Genomic DNA, 24,465 nt, shown 5'->3' on the forward strand with positions numbered 1-24,465 from the left:
ACGGGAGCGGTGTGTCCATGACCTATTTGCAGTGTCCCTTCACTCCACACCCTGCCCTGCCCTCCCCGTCCCCCTTTCTGTCTCTAGGGCGGTGAGTGCGCTCACTGGGACCTTCGGAGGAATGGGATCCTGTGTCCCGTGTCCCCTGGGGACTAGCTGCCTTGGCACTTGGTCTCGTGACCCAAGTCGCCGTTCCCGACAAGTCCCTGTGTTGACGCAGGGGGCTCCCGGTGGCCAACGCCCCTCGCTTGGGGCTCTTTGTTCTTGCCCGTCAACTCGGACGTTCTGTTTAGCTTTTGCTCCCATTGGGGGATGTTGGTGTGACTGCCACCATTTCTCCTGGCCTGGTCTGGCTGGCCTCAGCCACGGACGCTGTGTCAGGGAGATGTCTTTGGGATCCTGAAGGGCAAGACCCACGGGACAAGGCGCAACCCCATCGGCGGGGCATTCCTGAGTGTCATGCAAGCGAGCACCTTTCTCCCACAGCAGTGCAAAAGCTAGCGGCCCCACTGGCCAAGGTGGAGGGCCTGCGTCGGCAGTGCCGTCGGCACCCTGGATGGTTTCCCTCCTTGAACATTGGCGTGTGTTGGGCGTCGTGTGCGCTTTACATGTGGCCTTTCCTATCCTCTCCGGGAGGCTGCTCCTGTGGCCTCTGTCCACTGCCCTCAAGGCATGGCCCTCCCCCAACCTGGTGCCCTCCAGCCCCGCCCACCGCTTCCTTCAGCCTCTGCCTGGCCTCCTCACTCCATGGCACCATACTACGGCCCCACCCCCTTACACGCAGCATCCTTATCCCTGCCACACCCATGCCCACACCCTTTCCCAATGCTCTCAAACCTCCGTTGGCTTGGCCTCGCTTCCAGGCTGTGGCTCCACGGGGCCAGCCTGGCGCCGGCCACTCTCAGGACCACTCCCCAGGGAGAAGCCCCCAGATAGTGGGCGGCGGAGGGGGCGAGCGAGGCCAGGGCACAAGCACACCTTTCCCTGTTCTTCAAATATCCGTTGGCCCCCTCCCTGCTTTGTTTAGTACCCCTCCCTATATTATATTATTTTAGTACCCCTCCCTATATTATATTATTTTTCCTTCCCTTCCCTGAGGCTCATCTGTTTTGCACCTTAGAGCCTTCATATGAGTGAAGTCATATGCTAGTTGTCTCTCTCTGACTAATTTCGCTGAGGAGAATACCCTCTACTTCTAGCCACATAGTTGCGAATGGCACCCCGTCTTTCCTTTCGATCGCCGCGTAATGTTCCACTGGACATATATGTGCCACCTCTTCTTTTTCCATTCCATGCATCTATGGACATTCGGGCTCTTTCCATACTTTGGCTATTGTTGGTAGTGCTGCTAGAAGCTTTTGGGGGCGTTTGGGTGCAGGTGCCCCTTCGAGACAGCACACCCATATCCCTTGGATAAATACCTAGTCGTGCAATTGCTGGCTCATAGGGTCGCTGTGCTTTCAATTTTTTGAGGAACCTCCATACTGTTTTCCAGAGTGGCGGCGCCAGTTTGCCTTCCCACCAGCAGTGCCAAAGAGATCCTGTTGCTCCGCACCCTCGCCAACATCGCTTGTTGCCTGAGTTGTTAATGTTAGCCATTATGACACGTGTGAAGTGGTAGCTCACTGTGATCTTGATACGGATTTCCCTGATGATGAGTGAGGTTGAGCATTTTTTCATGTGTCAGTTGACCATCTGGATGTCTTCTTGGATAAGTGTCTATTCATGACTTTTGCCCATTTCTTCACTGGATTCGTTGGGTTTTGGCTGTTGAGTGTGATCAGTTCTTTATCGATTTGTACACTGAGCCTTTCTCCGATGTGTCGTTCGCAAATATCTTCTCCCATTGATGATTTAGCTGATTCGTTAGTGTAGCTGATCTGTTTCCTTCACGGTGCAGAAGAGTTTTCTTTTAATGAGTTCTCTTTTTTTTTTAATGAAATTTATTGACAAATTGGTTTCCATACAACACCCAGTGCCCATCCCAAAAGGTGCCCTCCTCAATACCCATCATCCACCCTCTCCTCCCTCCCACCCCCCATCAACCCTCAGTTTGTTCTCAGTTTTTAACAGTCTCTTATGCTTTGGCTCTCTCCCACTCTAACCTCTTTTTTTTTTTTCCCTTCCCCTCCCCCATGGGTTCCTGTTAAGTTTCTCAGGATCCACATAAGAGTGAAACCATATGGTATCTGTCTTTCTCTGTATGGCTTATTTCACTTAACATCACACTCTCCAGTTCCATCCACGTTGCTACAAAAGGCCATATTTCATTTTTTCTCATTGCCACATAATATTCCATTGTGTATATAAACCACAATTTCTTTATCCATTCATCAGTTGATGGACATTTAGGCTCTTTCCATAATTTGGCTATTGTTGAGAGTGCTGCTATGAACATTGGGGTACAAGTGGCCCTATGCATCAGTACTCCTGTATCCCTTGGATAAATTCCTAGCAGTGCTATTGCTGGGTCATAGGGTAGGTCTATTTTTAATTTTCTGAGGAACCTCCACACTGCTTTCCAGAGCGGCTGCACCAATTTGCATTCCCACCAACAGTGCAAGAGGGTTCCCGTTTCTCCACATCCTCGCCAGCATCTATAGTCTCCTGATTTGTTCATTTTGGCCACTCTGACTGGCGTGAGGTGATACCTGAGTGTGGTTTTGATTTGTATTTTCCTGATAAGGAGCGACGCTGAACATCTTTTCATGTGCCTGTTGGCCATCCGGATGTCTTCTTTAGAGAAGTGTCTATTCATGTTTTCTGCCCATTTCTTCACTGGGTTATTTGTTTTTCGGGTGTGGAGTTTGGTGAGCTCTTTATAGATTTTGGATACTAGCCCTTTGTCCGATATGTCATTTGCGAATATCTTTTCCCATTCCGTTGGTTGCCTTTTAGTTTTGTTGGTTGTTTCCTTTGCTGTGCAGAAGCTTTTTATCTTCATAAGGTCCCAGTCATTCACTTTTGCTTTTAATTCCCTTGCCTTTGGGGATGTGTCGAGTAAGAGATTGCTACGGCTGAGGTCAGAGAGGTCTTTTCCTCCTTTCTCCTCTAAGGTTTTGATGGTTTCCTGTCTCACATTTAGGTCCTTTATCCGTTTTGAGTTTATTTTTGTGAATGGTGTGAGAAAGTGGTCTCGTTTCCACCTTCTGCATGTTGCTGTCCAGTTCTCCCAGCACCATTTGTTAAAGAGGCTGTCTTTTTTCCATTGGATGTTCTTTCCTGCTTTGTCAAAGATGAGTTGGCCATACGTTTGTGGGTGTAGTTCTGGGGTTTCTATTCTGTTCCATTGGTCTATGTGTCTGTTTTTGTGCCAGATGAGTTCTCAATAGGTCGTGTTTCCTTTTGTTTCCCTTGCCTCCGGAGACGTGTTGAGTAAGAAGTTGCTGTGGCCCAGATCACAGAGGCTTTTGCCTGCTTTCTCCTCGAGGGTTTTGACGGCTTCCTGTCTTACACTTAGGACGTTCCTCCCTTTTGAGTTTCTTTATGTGTACGGTGTAAGAAAGTGGTGCGGGTTCCTTTTACGCGTGTCGCTGTCCAGTTTTCCCAGCACCACTTGTTGAAGAGACTGTCTTTATTCCATTGGCTATTCTTTCCTGCTTTGTCAAGGAATAGTTGGCCATCCATTTGTGGGTCCGTTTCTGTTCTCTTGAGCTGAGTGTCCGCTTCTGTGCCACTACCATACTGTCTTGATGATTACAGCTGTGTAATTACAGCTTGACGTCTGCGATTGTGATGCATCCAGCTTTCCTTTCTTTTTCAACAGTGCTTTGGCTCTTCAGGGTCTTTTCTGGGTCCATACAAATTCTAGTCTTGTCTGTTCCAGCTCTGTGAGGAGTGCTGGTGCTCTTTGGATAGGTGTTGCTTTGAGTATGTCGATTGCTTTGGGTGGTACTGACATTTTACCCATATGTCGTCCTCCCAACCAGGAGCGTGGAATATTTTTCCATTGTGTTTTCTGCCTTCTAAAATTTCATGTAGTTTTCAGTGTATAGATTTTTCATCTCTTTGGTTACATTCATTCGTAGGTATTTTATGATTTTGGGGTGCAATTGTCAATGGGACCGATGCTTGATTTTTCTTCCTGTTGCTTCATCATTGGTGTATGGGTTTGCAGCGGGTTTCTGTGCATTGATTTCACATCCTGCAACTTTGCTGAAGTCATGGATCAGTTCTAGCAGTTTTGGGTGGAATCTTTTGGGTTTTCCATATAGAGTATCATGTCATCCACCAAGAGGGAACGTTGGACCTCTCCCGGCCAATTTGGAGGCCTTTGAGTCCTTTGTGTTGTCTGATGGCTGAGGCTAAGGCTTCCAATGCGATGGTGAATAATAGTGGCAAGAGTGGACCTCCCTGGCTGGTCCCTGTCCTTAGGGAGAAAGCTCTCAGGATTTCCCCATGGGGGATGATACTCGCGTTGGGTCTTTCGTATATGACTTATATGATCCTTCTAGCCCTACGTTCTTGAGGGTTTGTGTCCAGATAGGATGTTGTATTTTGTCCCATGCTTTCTCCGCATCGATTGAGAGGATCGTGTGGTTCTTGTCCTTTCTTTTCTTAGGGGTGATGAATCACATGGATTGTTTTGTGCATATTGAACCAGATCTGCATCCCAGGTATAGATCCCACCTGGTCGTGGCGAATCATTTTTGGGATATATTGTTGGATCCGATCGGCTAATAACTTGGTGAGGAGTTTTGCATCCATGTTCATCAGGGAAATGGGTCCATCGTTCTCCTTTGTCGTGGGGTCTCTGTCTCGATTTGGAATCAAGGAAACGCTGGCTCCGTAGAAAGAGCTTGGCAGTTTTCCTTCCGTTTCTCTCTTTTGGAGCAGCTTCAAGGGAACAGATATGAACTCTTCTCTAAATGTTTGGGAGAATTCCCCCGGAAAGCCATCTGGCCCTGGACTCTGTATTCTTCTTTTGGTGGGGGTGGGGGCAGGGGGAGATTTTTGATTACTAATTCATTTTCTTTACTTGTTTTGGTCTGTTCAAATTTTCTTTCTTCCTGTTTCAGTTTTGGTAGTTGATACGTTTCTTGGGATTTGTCCATTTCTCCCAGATGGCCCATTTTATTGGTGTATAATTGCTCACAACATTCTCGTAGTATTGTTTGTATTTCTGCTGTGTTGGTTGTGGTCTCTCCTCTTTTGTTCTTGATTTCCTTTGTTTGGGTCCTTTCCTTTTTCTTTTTGAGCAAACTGGCTAGGGATTGATCAATTTTGTGAATTCTTTCAACGAATCAGCTCTGGTTTCATTGATCCGTTCTGGTGTTGTTGCTGTTTGTTTTCTTGTTGTACTTGTTTTTGTTTTTGTGTTTTGTTTTTTTGGTTTCCGTAGCATTGATTTCTGCTCTAATCTGCATTATATCCTGTCTCTGCTGGTTTGGGGTTTTCTTTGCTGTTCTTTTTCCAACTCTTTGAGGCAAACGGTTAGATTGTGTCTCTGAGCCGTTTCTTCTTTCTTTCGGAAGGCCTGGATTGCTATAGACTTCCCTCGAATGACCCCCTTTGCTGCGTCCCAGAGGTTTTGGCCTGTGGTGTTACCGTTTTCCTTGGCTTCCATGGACTGTTTAATTTCCTCTTTAACTTCTCGGTTAGCCCATTCACTCTTAAGTACGGTGTTCTTTAGTCTCCAGGTATTTGTTCCATGTCCACATTGTTTCTTGTCGTGATTTCGAGTTTCATAGCATTGTGGTCTGAGAACATGCACGATAGGATCTCGATCTTTTTGTCCTTGTTGAGGGCTGATTTGTGTCCCAGTATGGGATCTATTGTGGAGAATGTTCCGTGCGCACTGGAGAAGAATGTCTATTTGCCTGCTTTAGGATGAAATGTTCTGACTATATCTGTCAAGCCCATCTGGCCCAGTGTGTCATTCAAAACCATTGCTTCCTTGTTGAGTGTAGGTTTAGGTGAGCTGTCCGTTGCTGTAAGTGGGGGGTTGAGGTTCCCTGCTAGTATGGTATCATTCTCAATGAGTGTCTTTATGGGTGTTATGAATTGATGGATGTATTTGGGCGCACCACATTTGGTGCATAAATGTTCACAATCGTGAGGTCTTCTTGGTGGACAGACCCAATAATTATGACATAACGCCCTTCTACGTGTCTCGTTAGAGTCTTTATTTTAAAGTCTAGATTGTCCGATGTGAGTATGGCTACTCCTGCTTTCTTTTGTCAACCATGAGCATGAGAGATGGTTTTCCATCCCCTTGCTTTCAATCTGAAGGCGTCTTTAGATCTAAAGCGGGTCCCTTGTAAGCAGCGTATGGATGACCTTCTTTTCTCACCCATTCTGTCACCCTATGTGTTTTGATTGGAGCATTGAGTCCATTGACGTTGAGAGTGAGTACTGAAAGGTATGAAGTGATCGCCATTGTGTTGCTTGTAGAGTTGGAGTTTCTGGTGGTGTTCGCCGATCCTTGCCAGTGTTTTCTGCCTGTGGTCTGTTTTTTTCTTTTACGTCTTTTGTCCCCTGGGAGAGCCTGCCTTCAAATGTCTTGCAGGGCTGGTTGAGTGGTCAGGAACTCCTTTACTTTTTGCTTGGGAAACTTTCCATCTCTATTTCTATTTGGAATGACAGCTTTGCTGGACAAATAAGTTTTGGACGCATCCTTTCAGGATTCAGTGCAATGAATATATCCGGCCACTCATTTCTGGGCTGCCAGGTTTCTGTGGATAGGTCTGCTGCACATGTGGTCAGTCGTCCCTTGTAGGGGAAGGACTTTTGTTTCCCTTGCTGCTTTCATGATTCTTTCCTCGCCTGAGTATTTTGTGAACTCGACTAGGCTCTGCCTTGTTGATGGTTGGACGTTGTTGAATCTAATGGGAGTCTTCTGTGCTTCCTGGATTTTATGTGTCTTTCCCAGGTTGGGAAAGTTTTGTGCTGTGATGTGCTCACATAACCCTTCTATCCCCTTGTCTCTCTCTCTTCGTCTTCTGGGACCCCTATGATTGTGATGTGATTCCTTTTCAATGAGTCGCTGAGTTCCCGAATTCTTAAACCCTGCTCTTTTGCTTTAGTCTCCCTCTTTCCTTCTGCTTCGTTATTCTCCATCGCTTTGTCCCCTCTATCGCTGGTTCCCTGCTCAGCCTTATCATCCTTGCCGCTGTGGCATCTGTTCCAGATCGCAGCTCGCTTTTAGCATTGTTTATTGCATCCTGGCTAGCTTTTACTTCTTTTATCCCCACAGAAAGGCATTCTCATCTACTTTCGACCCCAGCTGGTATTCTTATTATCGTGATTCTAAATTGTGGTTCAAACGTCTTGCTCGTATCTGTGTTGGGTAAGGGCCTGGCTGTCCTTTCTTCCTGCTCTTTCTGTGGGGGTGAATTCCTTTGCTTCGTCATTTTGGAGGAAGGAAAGGAATGACTAAGATAAAAGATTTCAAAATTTAAAAATAAGAAACAACACACACACACACAAATCACACAAATGATGCTAGATCGTAGGTGAGTTTTGGTCTGGTTGTTGAAATGGGCTTGAAAGATTAGAGGAAAAAGGGAAAGAACTAAAAAAAAGGAAACCGTTTGAACATTTGGAAAAAAGAATACAATGAAATAGGATAAAATGAAATGATGGCATTCAAATAGCATTTGACAGATTTACAAAACATTAAACGAATATAGTCGAAAAAAATTCAAGGAAATTATTTTCAACCATGGAAAAGAACAACATATTTTTTCTCTTTCTGTCTTCATGAAAAAGAAAAGAAATGAAAAAGAAAAGAAAAGAGATGGACCCGCGAACAGACTGAAATACGATTGAAGTTACATCGTTGTCCCCTAGAAGTCAAAGGATGAAGCACTTTGTGGTCCATACACTACAAAGTGGCGGAGACACTTGGGTTCCTGAAGAGCCAGGTTGGCCCAGTTGGGCGGTGCTAAGTGTCACGGCTGTGTTCTCCACTAGATGGCGCAGCTAGCCTACGAGCGCGGATTGCTGGGGCGCTTGGAGGTGCATATGCGCATGCGCGGGAGCGGAGCCCTTGGCGTCACACAGGTGCCCAGTCTGTAGTATCTGAACTCGGCTGTCTGCGATCAGCAATCCTACCCCCGTCCTTTGTCTCCGGCTTCTGTCCACTCGCCGCTTTGACACTGTCCGTGGCCCAGGCGTCAGGTTGCCAGGAGACACCTCCCTCCTGGGATTTACCTCCCAGGCGGCTGTGTTTCCCGACCCCCCACTTCTGAGGGCCTGAGCAGGCTGAGAGCTGCTCAGATCCTCTGCGTCAGGATCTCAGCGAGCAGTGGCCGGGTGCCGGCCGCACCCAGGAACGTTGGCAACGCCGTGCCGCTGCCGCTGCCCAGAGACTGCGGCTGGGTGCCAGCCTGCGCCCGAAAGCGTTCACGCGATGGTGTAGCAGCAGCGTTTCGAGGATTATGGACAATCACCACACACTTCTGGTACCGGGCTTCCCCCTTAACGACCTTGTTCCAGCACCAGCGAATGTGGCTGTTCTCCGGGGTCTGCTGGGACCTCTGGGGTCGGCTGGGGTGGCCACACAGACTCTACCTCGCGTCCTCGCAGCAGGGGAACCGCTTTTCTCCGTGTGGTTCCAGACACCCCTCCTCCACACCCCCAGTCTTCATTCACTCTGCTCTCGGGGATTCGCCCTTCCGACCAGAGCACCGCCAGGTATCAGATGCGGACTTTCGCACTCTGCCCTCCCCCTGTTTGTACGGTCTTCATGGAATTTAAACCCGCTCCTTCCTCCTTCCTCCCCTTTTGGTTCAGTGCCTGTGGCTCTTTCCACATTTCCACTTTGTCCCCAGCTGCTTTTGGCGGGGGGAGGGGAGGGCGAGGGGATTGCTTTCCCCATATTCTGCCCCTGTCTCCGTCCTCTCTCTGCAGGCAAACACAGCTCCCTGCCCTCTGTGGCTTCTCTCTTCCCCAGCTCACCTCTCTGCGCCGCATCCCCACTGAGTTCTGGGGTTCAGGTTGGGCAACCTGTGGCGTGAATCCTCAGATCGGTTTTCGAGGTGTGCAGGATGCTTTTGTGTTGTTGTGGCTGCATTTTAGGGATGCAAGACGCAAAAGAAACTTCCATGCTCTTCTGCCATCTCGGCCCCTCCCCCCACACTGCCTTTTCTGTCTCGTCATGAATACCCTTACGAATTGCAGGGTGACATCTCTGAATTAAGCTTTCCGTGACAAGTCCAGATTAGGCTGGCTGGATTTGGCGAGACCAAATAACGCTGTTCCTATTGCCGTGATTGCTCCCACATCGCCGCACGTGAGGCCACCTCCTGGTGTTCCCCTATGCCATCTTCTTTGCTCATTGTCAACAGGTTTTAAAATTGAATGTCTTGACTTAACTGGATTTATATTTTGAAAGAGAAGTTCCTGGAATGTCTGGAAAATAGATCGTCACCAGTGGCCCGAGCAGCTCAAGGTTGTCAATTTTAGCTCAGAGTCCAGGGTCCAGCACGGCCAAAGTGAAGCCACAAGGAGGGAATCCTAGACCCACCAGACCTCTGTAAATGTTCATGGTCGCCTTTATGCCCCACGAAATGCTCAGGCTGCAGTGCGAGGCACGGAGACTCCGACCTGCCAGCCTGAGCAAGTGCCCAATGCCAGGTCCTCCTGGAAGTCTAGGCAATGCCCGTGCTGGCCAGCGGCGCCCCCTGCTGGACAGAGAGCAGTGTGGCAAGACTCCCTCTTGTGACCTCCCCCACGGATTGCAGAGCCAGGGGTGTGGACTTCATCATGTGTGGGTGGAACACGTGACACACGGCCACCCAGGAAGAGCTGGTCATAGGCATCTGGGGAGCTGACTGGATGCTTATGGAGGCCGTCTTGAGATCCAGATCAAATATTGTCCGTGTGTGCGTGTGTGTGTGCGTGTGATATACAGGTTTTAATCCAGGAAGAGAAAGTTGGATCCCAAAATTTCTACAGGATGGTCTAGCGTGGTTATTTTCTGTGGCTTTTCCCTTGGTGGCTCAGTTGCCCTTACACTGTTTGCATTTTACCCACGATTCTGCCCACTTTAGAATCAAATCCACAGGAAAGATAGATGTCACGTGTGCATGTCTTTGGAGCTCTAACATCCAGCTAGCCCTGTTGAACTCTTTCACTGCGAAAGTGCCATGTCATCACTCATCTGTGGAATAAAAAGCAAAACAGAAGAACATAGGGCAAGCGAAGAATAAATAACATAAGGTAAAATCACAGCGGGAGGCAAGCCATAGGAGACTCTTCAAAAATTTTGTTTTCGCTTTATCTTAGAGAGAGAGAGAGAGAGAGAGAGAGAGAGAGAGCATGACCAGGGGAGTGGCAGAGAGAGGCATGCACACAGAATCCAGAGCAGGCTCCAGGCTCTGAGCTGTCATCAGAGTGCCGGACACGGGGCTTGAAGTCTCAAACCCTGAGATCATGAGCTGACTGAATCAGAGTCCGAACCGGCTGAGACACCCACGTGCCCCAGGAGAACCCTTCAGTGTAGAGAAGAAAGTGAGGGTTGCTAGAGGGGAGGAGTGGGTGGGCTCCATTTGCAACGGGCGTTATGGAGGGCCCCTGTGGGGGTTGGCAGTGGGTGTTTCATGTAAGGGACGAAGCCCTAAATTCCACCCCTGAAACCAAGACTACACTCACTGTTAACTGAATTTGATTTAAATTTGGAAAATGGAGGGGGGACTGGGTGCCTCAGTCGGTTGAGTGTCCAACCTCAGCTCAGGTCGGGATCTCATGGTTCGTGGGGTTGAGCTCCACGTTGGGCTCTGTGCTGACAGCTCAGAGCCTGGAGCTGCTTTGGGTTCTGTGTCTCTCACTCTCTCCCCCTCCCATGCTCACACTCTGTCTCTGTTCTGTGTGTGTGTCCCTCTCTGTTTATTTAAACATTTTACTTCATGTTTAGAACATGAAAACAACAGACCAATACATTTTAAAAGTAGATTAAGGAAAAGTATTTTTCCTCTATCGGCTATGATATTTGAACATCCAGAATTCAGTATGATTTCCTGTACAAAATTCACATACTGACATTAGTTCCCACTATGTGTGGTGTGTGTGTTTAATGCAGACTGGAAACAACAACAACAAGAACAACAGCAACAACAGGCTTTACCCTGTCAGTGCCATTGGCAAACGACCAGAGATCTCCAATATGGCCCCCCTCCCCTAGGGGGAATTGAAGGATCATGCACTAACTCCCATTCAACAATGTATTTAGTGAGTCTCGCTCCTAAGAAATACAGGTGTGACTGAGAGCATCCATCCATACCCTGACCTGAAATACCACATTGTCGCCTCAGTGTCCACTTGAGACTGTTTTTCTGAGGTGTACAACCGAGGACCAAGATTGCAATGCAACTGAGCAGAAATGCCTGAGCCTCCTCCCTTGTGGAGGAGATTGTCCGATGGGGGGATGGTGGTCAACTCTGCGGACCAAGGTAGAGCTGCTTGGTGGCTCAGCAAGAAGAGGTGGAAGAAGGTTCCTTTCCCCCATTTGCTCTGCAGCCTCATGGGAGGGGGATTGTTAAGGGAACCTAATCTAATGAACAGGGGCCAGGAAGGCTCCACCCACCCGTCTCCAGAGACATAAGCATTTGTTTGCTCCTGGCCATTTCCAGGCAGTTAGCCAATGTTCACACGAACATGTGGAGACTTTACAAAATAGATTATGTACACAAGGAAACACTTTGCACAGTTATGAATTAGTGTTTCCTTCTGCTCCTCCCCTTCCGACACAAGACATTCCTGACAAGGCTGTCTGCTCCCACGTAGAGCTAGAGCTCTTCCAGTTTCCTGGTCATTTGCCACTCCTCCGTGTGGGTGTGGAAGCACTGAGATTGCTTCAAACTCCTTCCCCTGCCGGTGCCTGTTTGGATATCACCGAGAGTCCCCACACGCACATGGTTGGGCACATGTACTTTACCAATACACAGAGAGTAGGGAATGGGATGATGGGACCGTGAGTCCCAGGCATTTTCACAGGGACTCCCGGTGCTCTGCCTTGTTTCCACCTTCATGCCTCATTGGCCACTTCCTCTGATCCTTTCAGGCTCTGAGAGTGCCCAATGATCCTCGGTACTGATGGAGGGGAGAAACCTTCCAAATACCCAGCATAATCCACACCTCTCCAATAACATCTTTACAGCCAGCCAGCCTTAAAGCTCAGGATTCTCCAGGTCAACTGGAACGCCATACCCCATGAATACAGCCAGATTCACGGTCCCTCCACATGTCCCGATCACACCCACCCACAACACACAAAATGTGGCCTACAAGGGACTGTGAGTGAGTGAGTAGTGAGTGAGGGCGGGTGAGTGTGCACGTGGGCAGGCATGTATCTCAAAGCCTGTAGTGGGATCCCTGCACTGCTTCCTGAGACCTCTGTCCCTTCTTGTTCTTCCTCTTGGTAGCTCTGGCTCTGCCGGTGAGACAAGGGACTTGGGTAATGGCCGTTGCCCTCTGAGGTGGGATGTCCCTGGCTGAACTGTTGAGCCGGTGGATGTTTGGTTCACGGTGATCCTTTCCCATCTCATCTCTGTATTTGGACTGGTGAATGAGGACTGCGTCAGGGGGAAGAGCAAATTCTAGTTTCCTGAGGTTGAATTCAGACTTGGGACGGTGGCTTTCTTGGAGGAATCTCCACTGGTCTAACGTGATTGTTGGCAGTGGTGTCTCTTCCACGTGATCCTCCAATTGTGGCACCTCGATGTTGGGGTCGGTTTCAGGCCCCCCTTGGGCCGCAGCCGTGCCTGCGTGGTCAGCCTGGAGGGATGTGGATTCCCCAGCACCTGGCTCCCTCGCACGGTCTCTTTCCAATTCACTCTTCTGGATGTAAAAGAGGACATAGGCGTGTTGGCTCAGGGCAGACGTCACATCACTGCCGGTCACCTTCGCATCATCCATTTTGTACCACTGGCCGTTCCCAGCTTTGATGTAACAGAAGTAATGTCCGCTGTGACAATTCCAGCCCGCGTGCACCAGCACGGCATAGAGCGCGTAAGTCAGCGACCCCCCGTTCTGCCCAGACACGTAGCGTTGCATGTCAAGGCGCTCAGGATATTGCACTTCCTTAGCCAGTTTGCTGCCCGTGAAATGGCAGAACCGTTTCAATACCAGCATCAGGACCTTGGAGCAAGTGTGCAAAGTCAACGTCTTGGAAGCAGGTACCTTGTCGAGACAAGTACTACAACGATAGGCATTTTCACCATCCAACTGTTCGGGCTTCACCAAGTGTTGCAAAGCTTGGCTCACACTCTGAGCTGCCCTGATATCCAGGCTAATGTCCAGGTAAGGATCCAAAGTGCTGGAGACACCCTGGCAGTGGAGACACTGGATTTGAGACCTCCAGTACCCCCCAAAGATTTGCCGGATGAGGGTGGCGTCCTGAGCCTGAGGCTCTGAAGGCTTGTCCTCACGCAAACACGCTTGCTGCATAGCATCCAGAGTGAACATCAGAAACTCATGGGCATCCTCCTGCCTGTGTGTGTGGAAGGCAGCGAGCAGTTTTGGCGGAGGCCGGATCACGTCTCCCGGACGGCAGAGGGCCCGGGTCACGTGAGCCTGCAGAGCACACAGCACGCAGAATGGCTGCCTCCCACAGCTTCGGGAGTGCTCCTGGGACAGCATGTAGCTGGCGAGGGGTGGTGTGTACGTCAGACACTGCAGGGCCGCGTTCGCATAGCACGTGTTGCCCAGGTTCTGCAGGCCAGCCCCAACCACAGAAGGTCTCCTCCAACTCACAGGTTTCTTTGCGGGGGGCAGACCTGTCGACGTGGGAGCCCAACCGTTAGGCAGGTCGCAGGGTGTGTGCGATGACGGTGACGGCTTCTCAGGCAGAGTGGGTCCTCCGTGGCCTTCAGCACCACCCGTATTTGATCCGCAAGGTTTGAGGTTGGGAAAGACACGGAACTGAGTCTCCTCTCGGCAGTGGGAAGAGGGCGTCTCCATGTCTCCTGAAACGTGGAGCCTCACGTTGCAGAGCGATGCTTCTCTCAGGAGGCCAGTCTCAGAATGATGGCTGTGGCCCTCTCCTCAGCCCTCGTAAAGCTCGCCCCACCCACCTGACTAGGACCACGTCATCCAATCAGCTACCAGCTGGAGTTGGATGAAGGGTCTTAGGGTGTGGTCACTCTTCTGCAGACAGACCACTCAGCCCAGCCTTCCTCCTGCCCCTCCCTCCTCAAGAGGCACACACACACACACGTTTCACCACTTTCTCCACCTCCCTCGTTTCTGTTGCTCCCTCTCTGGACAGACGGACTTGAGCATTTCCAACCTCGAGGAAATCCTTTTTTGAGTATCCACTTTGCTCTTAGATACCACAAAGTGTCGAGGAATGACGGCCATGAATTTTCTAGGCTATGGAAATCATGTTACCAATTGAGCTCTGGTATCATGTAGGAGCACCTCCTCTCCGTCAGCCAGAATGTATGTGACACCAGCAAATTATTCTGGAATGATTCCTGTCCATGGATTTGATTCTCAAACTCCTGAACTGTCTCCATGGGATCTGTGTATACAACTATCATGAAGGTCCTTTGCAACATGTCTGTCTACCAAGGGGTGGCCGAGAAATTATCCCAAGAAATATCCTTTGCCTGGTTTTGGGCTTTGTAAATGCTTTCTTCATTTTGTAGCTCCCTTCCCAATAGGAGAACAAATCCTAAACCCATCATTTGCCAAATTGTCACTGGTATTACTAGCAAATCACATAGCAAGGTAGGTATAGGTTCCCGTGGTTCAGGACATGTTTGTGGTGGGTTTGTGACATTTATAGACGGTTTGACATTGGAATTTAGACATGCATGGACCGATGTCCCCTCGTGGAAACTGTGGCTTTAGTGTGTCAGTATCTCTAGACCAACCAGATTTCAGAAGTGACCAGGTCTACTGACATTGTGCTTTCTTCTCTAATGTTTGTTTGTTTTTCACTTTTAACATTTTAATTGATTGATTTTGAGAGAGAGAGAGAGACAGAGAGAGACAGAGAGCGAGAGAGAGCGCTCATGTGGACAAGCCAGGGAGAGACAGAGAGAGAGGGAGAGAGGATCCTCAATGAAGCAGTCACCTCCTCGGGGTCACCGACTAGGAGGAAAAGGCTGAGAGCACGTGAGGTGTCTCACTGCCAAAGGCACTCACGTGAGGGGAAGGAAAGGGGCAAGGGGTCAAGGAGGACACCCAATGGGATGCACAAAAGGAGTCTTCAGACTCTTGTGACCACAGCCTCAAGACACGGCCCTCTCCCTGCCTGGTGCCCTCCAGCCCCACCCACAGCTTCCATCAGCCTCTGCCTGGCCTCACTGCATGGGACCAGACCACGGCCCCACCCTTACCCACAGCACCCTTAGCCCTGCCACACCCATGCCCACACCTCATCCCAATGCTCTCCGCCCTCAGTTGGCCCGGCCTCACGTCCAGGCCGTCGCTCCACCGGGCCAGCCTGGCGCCTGCCACTCTCAGGACCACACCCCAAGGAGAATCTACCAGAGAGTGGGCAGAGGAGGGGGGCGAGCCAGGCCAGGGCACAAGCACACCTTTCCCTGTCTTCAAATATCCGTTGGCAGGTGCCAAGTTTGGACCTGTTTCTGCAAGGAATCATCTCTCCCTTTGGTTGTCATCTCCTCCTAGAAAACCGGTTGTGTTTTCACTGGACGGTGTTAGATGCTAGGAACTCTCACGTGACTGGTCTGAGCAAAGCAAGTTGCCCTATTTAACGTAGTGACTTGAGCCAGTCCATTCCAGACCTTCCTGGAGCATAAAGCTGACCCCTGTCCCAAGACGAGACACCTGCTCCTGTCTGAGTGCCTGGCCCCGACAAGTCCATTCTCCCCGGGTCTGGAGCCTGCCCGTCTTCAGACTCCACGAACACCCCCTTGCTTCTGTAGCCTCAGCCCCGGCCACCTGCCACGTGTGGGCAAAGAGGCCTGCAGAATTGCTTCCAAAGAACCCTTTGACCACCTAATTCTCTGTCCCCTCTCATCAATCGCTCATCACTCTATGTGTCTATCTCCTAACTCTCGTGTCTCCTTCCCCTCTCTAGTATCTATCTGTGGAATGTCTTTCTCATCCTTTCCCTTGTATCTCTTCTATGCCACCCTCCTTGACGTGACTTGTGAATGAAAATGCCTTTGAGAGGCATGTGGACAGCAGCCCCTAATGCTGATTGATTTCCCACGCATATGTTCTTTCAGTTCATGGGTTTATATGTTGACACACAGAGAGAGACAGACAGAGAGAGAGACAGAAAGAGAGGGAGGGAGGGAGGGAGGGAGGGAGAGAGAATGTGGGGCAGGGTTAGAGAGAAAAGGAGAGAGGCAATCCCGAGGAGGGAGGGAAACTCAACGTTCAATCTCCCCAACCCTGAGATCATGACATGAGTCGCCGCCTCCAGGTCAGACACTTCTCTGACTGAGCCACCCAGGCATCCCGACCCTCCTCGACTTCGAATTCACCTCTAGCATTGTCTTGTTCCCAGGACACTTGGAGAGACTTTATCTTGAAAGGGGAAGAGAGGTTAACCCGTGTTTCTTTGCTGCTTCTCAATACTTAGTTGTTCTCCACTAGGTGAGGATCCAAGTCCCAAGTGCACTTGGGAACAAATGCAGGATTCTACTCTAAGTGACGGGAAACTACAGTGTACACACAAAAAAGAAAACCATGCACATTCGGTCGTGTCTGAGCAAATTTTATTAGCTGTGGTAACACTACACACAACGTTGCACTATCAGGGAAAAACAAAAACGCAGACAGCATGTAAAATATTCCCCGATATGATCTGCACAAAAACGGTATCAGTGAACTGTTCTAAAACAAAAGATTGCCTCCACTTGCCCAGCCCGGACCGGAATCATTCCTCCGGCGCCCCCACATTCAGACATTCGCAAACCCACTACACGTTCATTTCACAGATCCTTAACTTTACATTCGAGTGGACGACCTCTTGCTCTCCTGGCGCTGGATTTCTCATAGAATCTATTGAAAGGAAAGAAACGAGACCTTGTTGATTGAGACGGAGCAGGTGAACCAGAAGGTGTAGATGCATAAAGGAAAAGTGCGCCATGAGCGTCTGCACGTGGGCGCTCAACCCACTCCCCGCCCCAAGCAGGACACCAAACACGGTGTGGACACAAGCTTTTGTCCTTGCAGGTCTTTGGGGGAATTGCTGCTTTAGCAAAAATAGGTCACGGCCCTGCCTTGCCCGCCGCTCCGCAGTCACCTGCTCGGGGTCACAAGAGCCAGAGGACGAGTGTCCGAGGACATGAGGTGTCTCACTCCCGGTCGCTCTCCTCCGAGGACGAGGAAAGCTGCAGGTCATCGTGGAGGATGCTCCGGGAGACAGGCACACAGCCTCCCTCAGACTGGTGTGTGACGGGCGGGCCCTGGCCAGGGGGGACTGGCCTCTCGGGAGGTGGCAGACAGGGAGCTGCTATGAACCTGGAGCTCCAGCCGCCTTTGTCCAGGCGGCTGAAGACCATTCGCAGGGGCTGGCCGGGTGCCTGGGGACAGGGCGGACACGGGGGCAAGGTGCACGCCTGGAGAGTGTCCAGGTGAGGTTGGGGGCGTGGAGGCTGGAGGCCCCTGCTTTGCACCGAGGCAGGTGTCTTCCTGGTCAGCTGGGCTGCCCCCGTGGGACCACATGCACTTCTCCTTGCTGGACGACACGGACTCTGGCGCAGCCCCACATGGGTGTTCCCTGTGCTCTTGTGGGGTGGCTGGAAGGGGCTGCAACGTGGTTTCTTTCGGGGGTTCTGGCACGTGTCATCGGGGAGCGGGGCCCATCTCTTGCCTGGTGTCTGGATGTGGGGCTGGGGACTCGGAGCCAAATGGGTTGGAGGAGGATCAGGGCTCACCTCAGGACGCTTGGCTGGTGCCTGGGGGTGGCCAATGCCATGCGCCTTGGAGACAGCCCTGGAAGCTTCCAGGGAGGCACATTGGGGCCGGTGTTGTCTCGGCTGGACACCGAGGCCTGGATCCCGGGCAGAGCGTTGGTGTGCCGGGGCAGGCGGGGCAGGCGGGGCTGGGGTCCCCCCTTGCTGGGCATCCTGTCGGCCAGCAGGCGGGAAGGTGCTCGACGCAGGTCTCCCGAGAGGAGCAGCCGACGGGGACAGCTGTGTCGTGTCAGGCGTCCCGCTAGGAGGCTCAGCCGGGATGTGCGGCGCCAGCACGGACACCCTCTTGGTGGTGTACACGGGCATCGGCCTGTGCGGATGCTGTGGGAACACACAACACACAGACAACGGCCATCAGTCCTTCCCGCCCACCAAGGACACATGCACGACAAGCACAGCAAAGAAACAGACAGAAATGCAAACAACCGGGAGAGACGGGAAAGGATTGTACTGACAGAGGACAAGGGCCTCCAGCTCAGCGTCGATTGGGAAGAAACACTGGGCAGTAGCCCCTTGAGGCTTTGATTCCACGGGAGCGACGGACCAGAAAGGTTGTGCATCGTGCCTGCCTCCCGAAGTGGACAAGCACCTCCATTCAGGCTTCTAGGGAAAGGACAGGCGTCCTGCAGGTGGATGTTCGGGGGGGGGGGGGGAGTACTGAGTTTGGATGGCCAATGGCGCGGGTGTATGTGTCACCAGGGAAAGATGCCTGTGCCTCCCAAGAGGCCTAGGTGTGGGCACAGCGTCCCGAAATGATGTTGGCACGCCCACCCGGCACCCGGTTAGCACACATGCAAGGAATCCTGCGGGATCATGGACACCCAGCAAACGTGGCTGGAAAGGACCCGCACGGAAATCCCAATGTTGAGAATCGGGGTGGACCCCCTTCCTCAGCCAGGAGGGCCGGGAAGCCCGTCACATCCCCGTCCCCAGGAGAGAACGAGAGCAGGGACGGGGGACACTCACCCTCACATAGTCACAGGATTCTGTGGAGTCCCTCCAGGCTCTCTGCTGCCTTCCAGGGCCTATCCTGGGGAATCTCTGCAGCAGCGCCTTCCTCTGCTGGGCTTCTCGCCTGCACGACCAAGAACGGGAAGGTGAAGGAGCGGCATTTCGTGTCTTCACCTGGGGAGCCAGCGATGGGGCTTGGGCAAGATCTCCTTGCTTCATCTGCCCTCCTGGCTCCCACTCCAGCGAGCCGTCCAGGTTGGCCCAAGACGTCCTTGCGTTGAGAGCCGTGTGCGCCACGGCCTGTCATCTGCCGCCTCCCCCTGTCTCCCTACCGCAGGACACACAGCCTCAGGGCCTCCCCCAGAGCAGCTCAATAGGCTCGTGAGGTCCCCTGGGGGGCGGGGAGCTCCTTTCTCTGCCTCCCCCGCCCCTGTGTGTGTCTGAAGACGACACAGCACCCAGTGTCCGGGTGCAGAGACACAGCGACCTGAGCTGCCAGGCCACGGGCAGGCCGGAGCCGGCTGCGTCCTCACCTTTGTCCCTCTTCCAGGTCCCTTGCAGCCTGGTTGAAGGGCCCGGGCTTGTGCTGGTCCTGCTGCTGGCGTGGTTCCACATTCTCCTTCGGCTTCCTGGGGACGAAGGCCTGGGGGGCCAGGCACCCGTCCCAGCGCTTCATGGGGCACCTGGTGCTGGATGCGTTGTGCCCAAAGGCTCCGCAGTCCTTACACTTGAGCTGCGGACCAAGGAGGAGGGGCTCAGTGAATCAGCACCAATCACAGCCCAGCTGCAAAGGACATGACAAGGACACACTCGGGGAGCAGAGGACTGGTGTGGGTGGGCCAGGGCACATCGTGGACGGCTCGGGAGGTGCCAGGAGATGGAAGTTCCTAGGATTCTACCCAAGCCTCTGTGAGGGACGGACCGGGAGTTGGGATTGCAGGTCTCAGGCCGCGTAGAATGAGCCCCACGCCACGATGGGGACAGACACCAGGCTGGACGTGACCCTACGGCCGAGGGAGCTTATCCCAATGGGCAGGCTGCTGAGATGCCAAGGCAGGCCACCGTGGGCTAGGAAAGGACGACCGACCTCCGGACACAGAGTCTTCATTCCCTCGTCATGTGCGATCCCCGGCTTCAGAGGCATGGCTCCCCCACCCCCACCCGACCCAGCCCCTCCAACCTGCCCAACTGGTTCACCACGGCTCCAGGGCTCCACTTACCCGAGGATCCTCGTCCTCTAGCCTGGGAACCCTGGGCGCCATGGGTGCTCTCCGTTGCCTCTTCCCGTTTGGGGCTTTCAAGGGTCTGGAAGGTGCGTGCTGGGTGTGACCACCCGCCATCTGCCCCCTCTCCTTGAAGGGTCAAGTCAGCCTTGCTCGAAGATGGGTTTCTGGCCTTCCTGAGTCAATGGGAAAAGGAGAATCATTCCCACAGACACAACGACTCCTTCATGAACCTTCCTCTCCTCCCCCAGCGGGCATGAGGGGGCGTCATGCCCACCAGGTCAAACACGGTCCTCACCTGGGAGGTGGGACCTCTCCCTCCTGCATGTTCTACACGCTCTCCCGTGGACCTACCCGCAGGACGGCACCCTCAGGCAAGGCCGTGGAGGTGGTCTTGCGTGACTCACCGGAGAGACTTCCGGGAAGTCTCTCCCAGCGCCCTCCGGAAGGAAAACCACACACAAAGTCCCGACCCCCATGGACACCGCAATCCACGCTACGGCGATACTCCCTGTGGCACCCGGGGTTGCATGTGCAAAGAGAAGGATGCTTGCCTCTCCAGAATGTACCTGTCCTACTTGACCCCCAGAGAAACCACACTCCAAGACAAAGTCAAGGAAAACGTTTCGTTTCTGCTCGACTCGACTGGAAGCTTCCCCACGCAGGACCTGAACCCTTTTCTTTCACGTGGCCTTTACGGGGCCCCACGCTGAACTCACGTGTCAGCCGTGGCAAATGAGCATTTGCCGTGAAATTCGGGTGAACAAGAAAATTCCTTAGGCTCTGAGGCCCCACGGCGACGTGGAGCAGGATGCTGTCACTGCTCCCACACGCCCTCACACCAGTCAGACTCTGGGGTTCGGTTCCTTTGGAAGCAGAACCTCATGTGCTCAGGAACACCGAGAGCCACGCCTTTCCTCGGTCTCTGTTCTCACAATAGTCTTCAACACTCAAGCGTCCTTCACCTGGTGAGTCGAGGCGCATCACCACCTCCATTTCCTCCCTGGCCCACTTCTGTGCCAGCTCGTGGGAGCCCCAGATCGTCCCAACCCACCTGAAACGCCAAAGTGCTCCTCCTGTGTGTCAGGAGACGTCCAGAGCGGCGGGTGGCAGGCGGACTGCCGTGGAGGAGACTCAGGCGTGCCCTCGGCGTGCCCGAGGGACGGTCAGTGAGGGACACTTCCTTCCTTCCCGGACTCTTAGACCCGCCCGAGGTCACGTGACCTCTTGGGCACTTTAATCCCATGCAGCCCATCCCCTTGGTGCTCCTCACGTCTCCACACTAGGAAGGAATCCTGGAGGTTTAGCGATTGCTTGCCGTTGTAACTGGTATGCATGCATGTGGAGATAGACGTCTCAGAACACATCTTCACCCTTGGACAAAGAGACTCGTGTGTGCATGCCTGTTGCATTCGTAAACTGGTGTTTCTCGTGGGTCTCCAGGGAAGCTTGCGGGGCCCCTGGCCTCACGTACGTTCCTGTGGTTGGGGGCCCCTTCGGCGTCCTCCGTGTCCAAGCTTCTCCCTTTCCCAACGGGAGCGGTGTGTCCATGACCTATTTGCAGTGTCCCTTCACTCCACACCCTGCCCTGCCCTCCCCGTCCCCCTTTCTGTCTCTAGGGCGGTGAGTGCGCTCGCTGGGACCTTCGGAGGAATGGGATCCTGTGTCCCGTGTCCCCTGGGGACTAGCTGCCTTGGCACTTGGTCTCGTGACCCAAGTCGCCGTTCCCGACAAGTCCCTGTGTTGACGCAGGGGGCTCCCTGTGGCCGACGCCCCTCGCTTGGGGCTCTTTGTTCTTGCCCGTCAACTCGGACGTTCTGTTTAGCTTTTGCTCCCATTGGGGGATGTTGGTGTGACTGCCACCATTTCTCCTGGCCTGGCCTGGCTGGCCTCAGCCACGGACACTGTGTCAGGGAGATGTCTTTGGGATCCTGAAGGGCCAGACCCACGGGACAAGGTGCAACCCCATCGGCGGGGCATTCCTGAGTGTCATGCAAGCGAGCACCTTTCTCCCACAGCAGTGCAAAAGCTAGCGGCCCCACTGGCCGAGGTGGAGGGCCTGCGTCGGCAGTGCCGTCGGCACCCTGGATGGTTTCCCTCCTTGAACGTTGGCGTGTGTTGGGCGTCGTGTGCGCTTTTCATGTGGCCTTTCCTATCTTCTCTGGGAGGCTGCTCCTGTGGCCTCTGTCCACTGCCCTCAAGGCATGGCCCTCCCCCAACCTGGTGCCCTCCAGCCCCGCCCACCGCTTCCTTCAGCCTCTGCCTGGCCTCCTCACTCCATGGCACCATACTACGGCCCCACCCCCTTACACGCAGCATCCTTACCCCTGCCACACCCATGCCCACACCCTTTCCCAATGCTCTCAAACCTCCGTTGGCTTGGCCTCGCTTCCAGGCCGTGGCTCCACGGGGCCAGCCTGGCGCCGGCCACTCTCAGGACCACTCCCCAGGGAGAAGCCCCCAGATAGTGGGCGGGGGAGGGGGCAAGCGAGGCCAGGGCACAAGCACACCTTTCCCTGTTCTTCAAATATCCGTTGGCCCCCTCCCTGCTTGGTTTTGTACCCCTCCCTGTTTTTATATTATTTTTCCTTCCCTTCCCTGAGGCTCATCTGTTTTGCACCTTAGAGCCTTCATATGAGTGAAGTCATATGCTAGGTGTCTTTCTCTGACTAATTTCGCTGAGGAGAATACCCTCTACTTCTAGCCACGTAGTTGCGAATGGCACCCCGTCTTTCCTTTCGATCGCCGCGTAATGTTCCACTGTACATATATGTGCCACCTCTTCTTTTTCCATTCCATGCATCTATGGACATTCGGGCTCTTTCCATACTTTGGCTATTGTTGGTAGTGCTGCTAGAAGCTTTTGGGGGCGTTTGGGTGCAGGTGCCCCTTCGAGACAGCACACCCATATCCCTTGGATAAATACCTAGTCATGCAATCGCTGGCTCGTAGGGTCGCTGTGCTTTCAATTTGTTCAGGAACCTCCATACTGTTTTCCAGAGTGGCGGTGCCAGTTTGCCTTCCCACCAGCAGTGCAAAAGAGATCCTGTTGCTCCGCACCCTCGCCAACATCGCTTGTTGCCTGAGTTGTTAATGGTACCATTATGACACGTGTGAAGTGGTAGCTCACTGTGATCTTGATACGGATTTCCCTGATGATGGGTGAGGTTGAGCATTTTTTCATGTGTCAGTTGACCATCGGGATGTCTTCTTGGAGAAGTGTCTATTCATGACTTTTGCCCATTTCTTCACGGGATTCGTTGGTTTTTGGCTGTTGAGTGTGATCAGTTCTTTATCGATTTGTACACTGAGCCTTTCTCCGATGTGTCGTTCACAAATATCTTCTCCCATTGATGATTTAGCTGATTCGTTAGTGTAGCTGATCTGTTTCCTTCACGGTGCAGAAGAGTTTTCTTTTGATGAGTTCTCAATAGGTCGTGTTTCCTTTTGTTTCCCTTGCCTCCGGAGACGTGTTGAGTAAGAAGTTGCTGTGGCCCAGATCACAGAGGCTTTTGCCTGCTTTCTCCTCGAGGGTTTTGACGGCTTCCTGTCTTACCCTTAGGACGTTCCTCCCTTTTGAGTTTCTTTATGTGTACGGTGTAAGAAAGTGGTGCGGGTTCCTTCTTCCGCGTGTCGCTGTCCAGTTTTCCCAGCACCCCTTGTTGAAGAGACTGTCTTTATTCCATTGGCTATTCTTTCCTGCTTTGTCAAGGAATAGTTGGCCATCCATTTGTGGGTCCGTTTCTGTTCTCTTGAGCTGAGTGTCCGCTTCTGTGCCACTACCATACTGTCTTGATGATTACAGCTGTGTAATTACAGCTTGACGTCTGCGATTGTGATGCCTCCAGCTTTCCTTTCCTTTTCAACAGTGCTTTGGCTCTTCAGGGTCTTTTCTGGGTCCATACAAATTCTAGTCTTGTCTGTTCCAGCTCTGTGAGGAGTGCTGGTGCTCTTTGGATAGGTGTTGCTTTGAGTATGTCGATCGCTTTGGGTGGTACTGACATTTTACCCATATTTCGTCCTCCCAACCAGGAGCGTGGAATGTTTTTCCATTGTGTTTTCTGCCTTCTAAAATTTCATGTAGTTTTCAGTGTATAGATTTTTCATCTCTTTGGTTACATTCATTCGTAGGTATTTTATGATTTTGGGGTGCAATTGTCAATGGGACCGATGCTTGATTTTTCTTCCTGTTGCTTCATCATTGGTGTATGGGTTTGCAGCCGGTTTCTGTGCATTGATTTCACATCCTGCAACTTTGCTGAAGTCATGGATCAGTTCTAGCAGTTTTGGGTGGAATCTTTTGGGTTTTCCATATAGAGTATCATGTCATCCGCCAAGAGGGAACGTTGGACCTCTCCCGGCCAATTTGGAGGCCTTTGAGTCCTTTGTGTTGTCTGATGGCTGAGGCTAAGGCTTCCAATGCGATGGTGAATAACAGTGGCAAGAGT

At 52.2% G+C, this 24,465-nt stretch overlaps 1 protein-coding gene and 1 long non-coding RNA gene across 2 annotated transcripts; both read right to left on the bottom strand.

The window, feature by feature from the left end:
* Window positions 1-11,984: 11,984 nt before the first annotated feature.
* Window positions 11,985-13,902, bottom strand: LOC123384838 (ubiquitin carboxyl-terminal hydrolase 17-like protein 6). Its single transcript, XM_045055524.1, has one exon. The coding sequence runs from the start codon at window positions 13,900-13,902 to the stop codon at window positions 12,295-12,297; it is 1,608 nt and encodes a 535-aa protein (XP_044911459.1). The 3' UTR covers window positions 11,985-12,294.
* Window positions 13,903-16,623: 2,721 nt separating this feature from the next.
* On the bottom strand, window positions 16,624-17,406 carry LOC123384741. Its single transcript, XR_006596233.1, has 2 exons — window positions 17,171-17,406; window positions 16,624-16,926 (listed from the first exon to the last, which is right to left on the bottom strand). It is a non-coding gene; the product is annotated as an uncharacterized LOC123384741 (long non-coding RNA).
* Between the last annotated feature and the right edge of the window lie 7,059 nt (window positions 17,407-24,465).

Source organism: Felis catus, chromosome B1 (assembly GCF_018350175.1).
Source record: "Felis catus isolate Fca126 chromosome B1, F.catus_Fca126_mat1.0, whole genome shotgun sequence".
Taxonomy (NCBI): Eukaryota; Metazoa; Chordata; class Mammalia; order Carnivora; family Felidae; genus Felis; species Felis catus.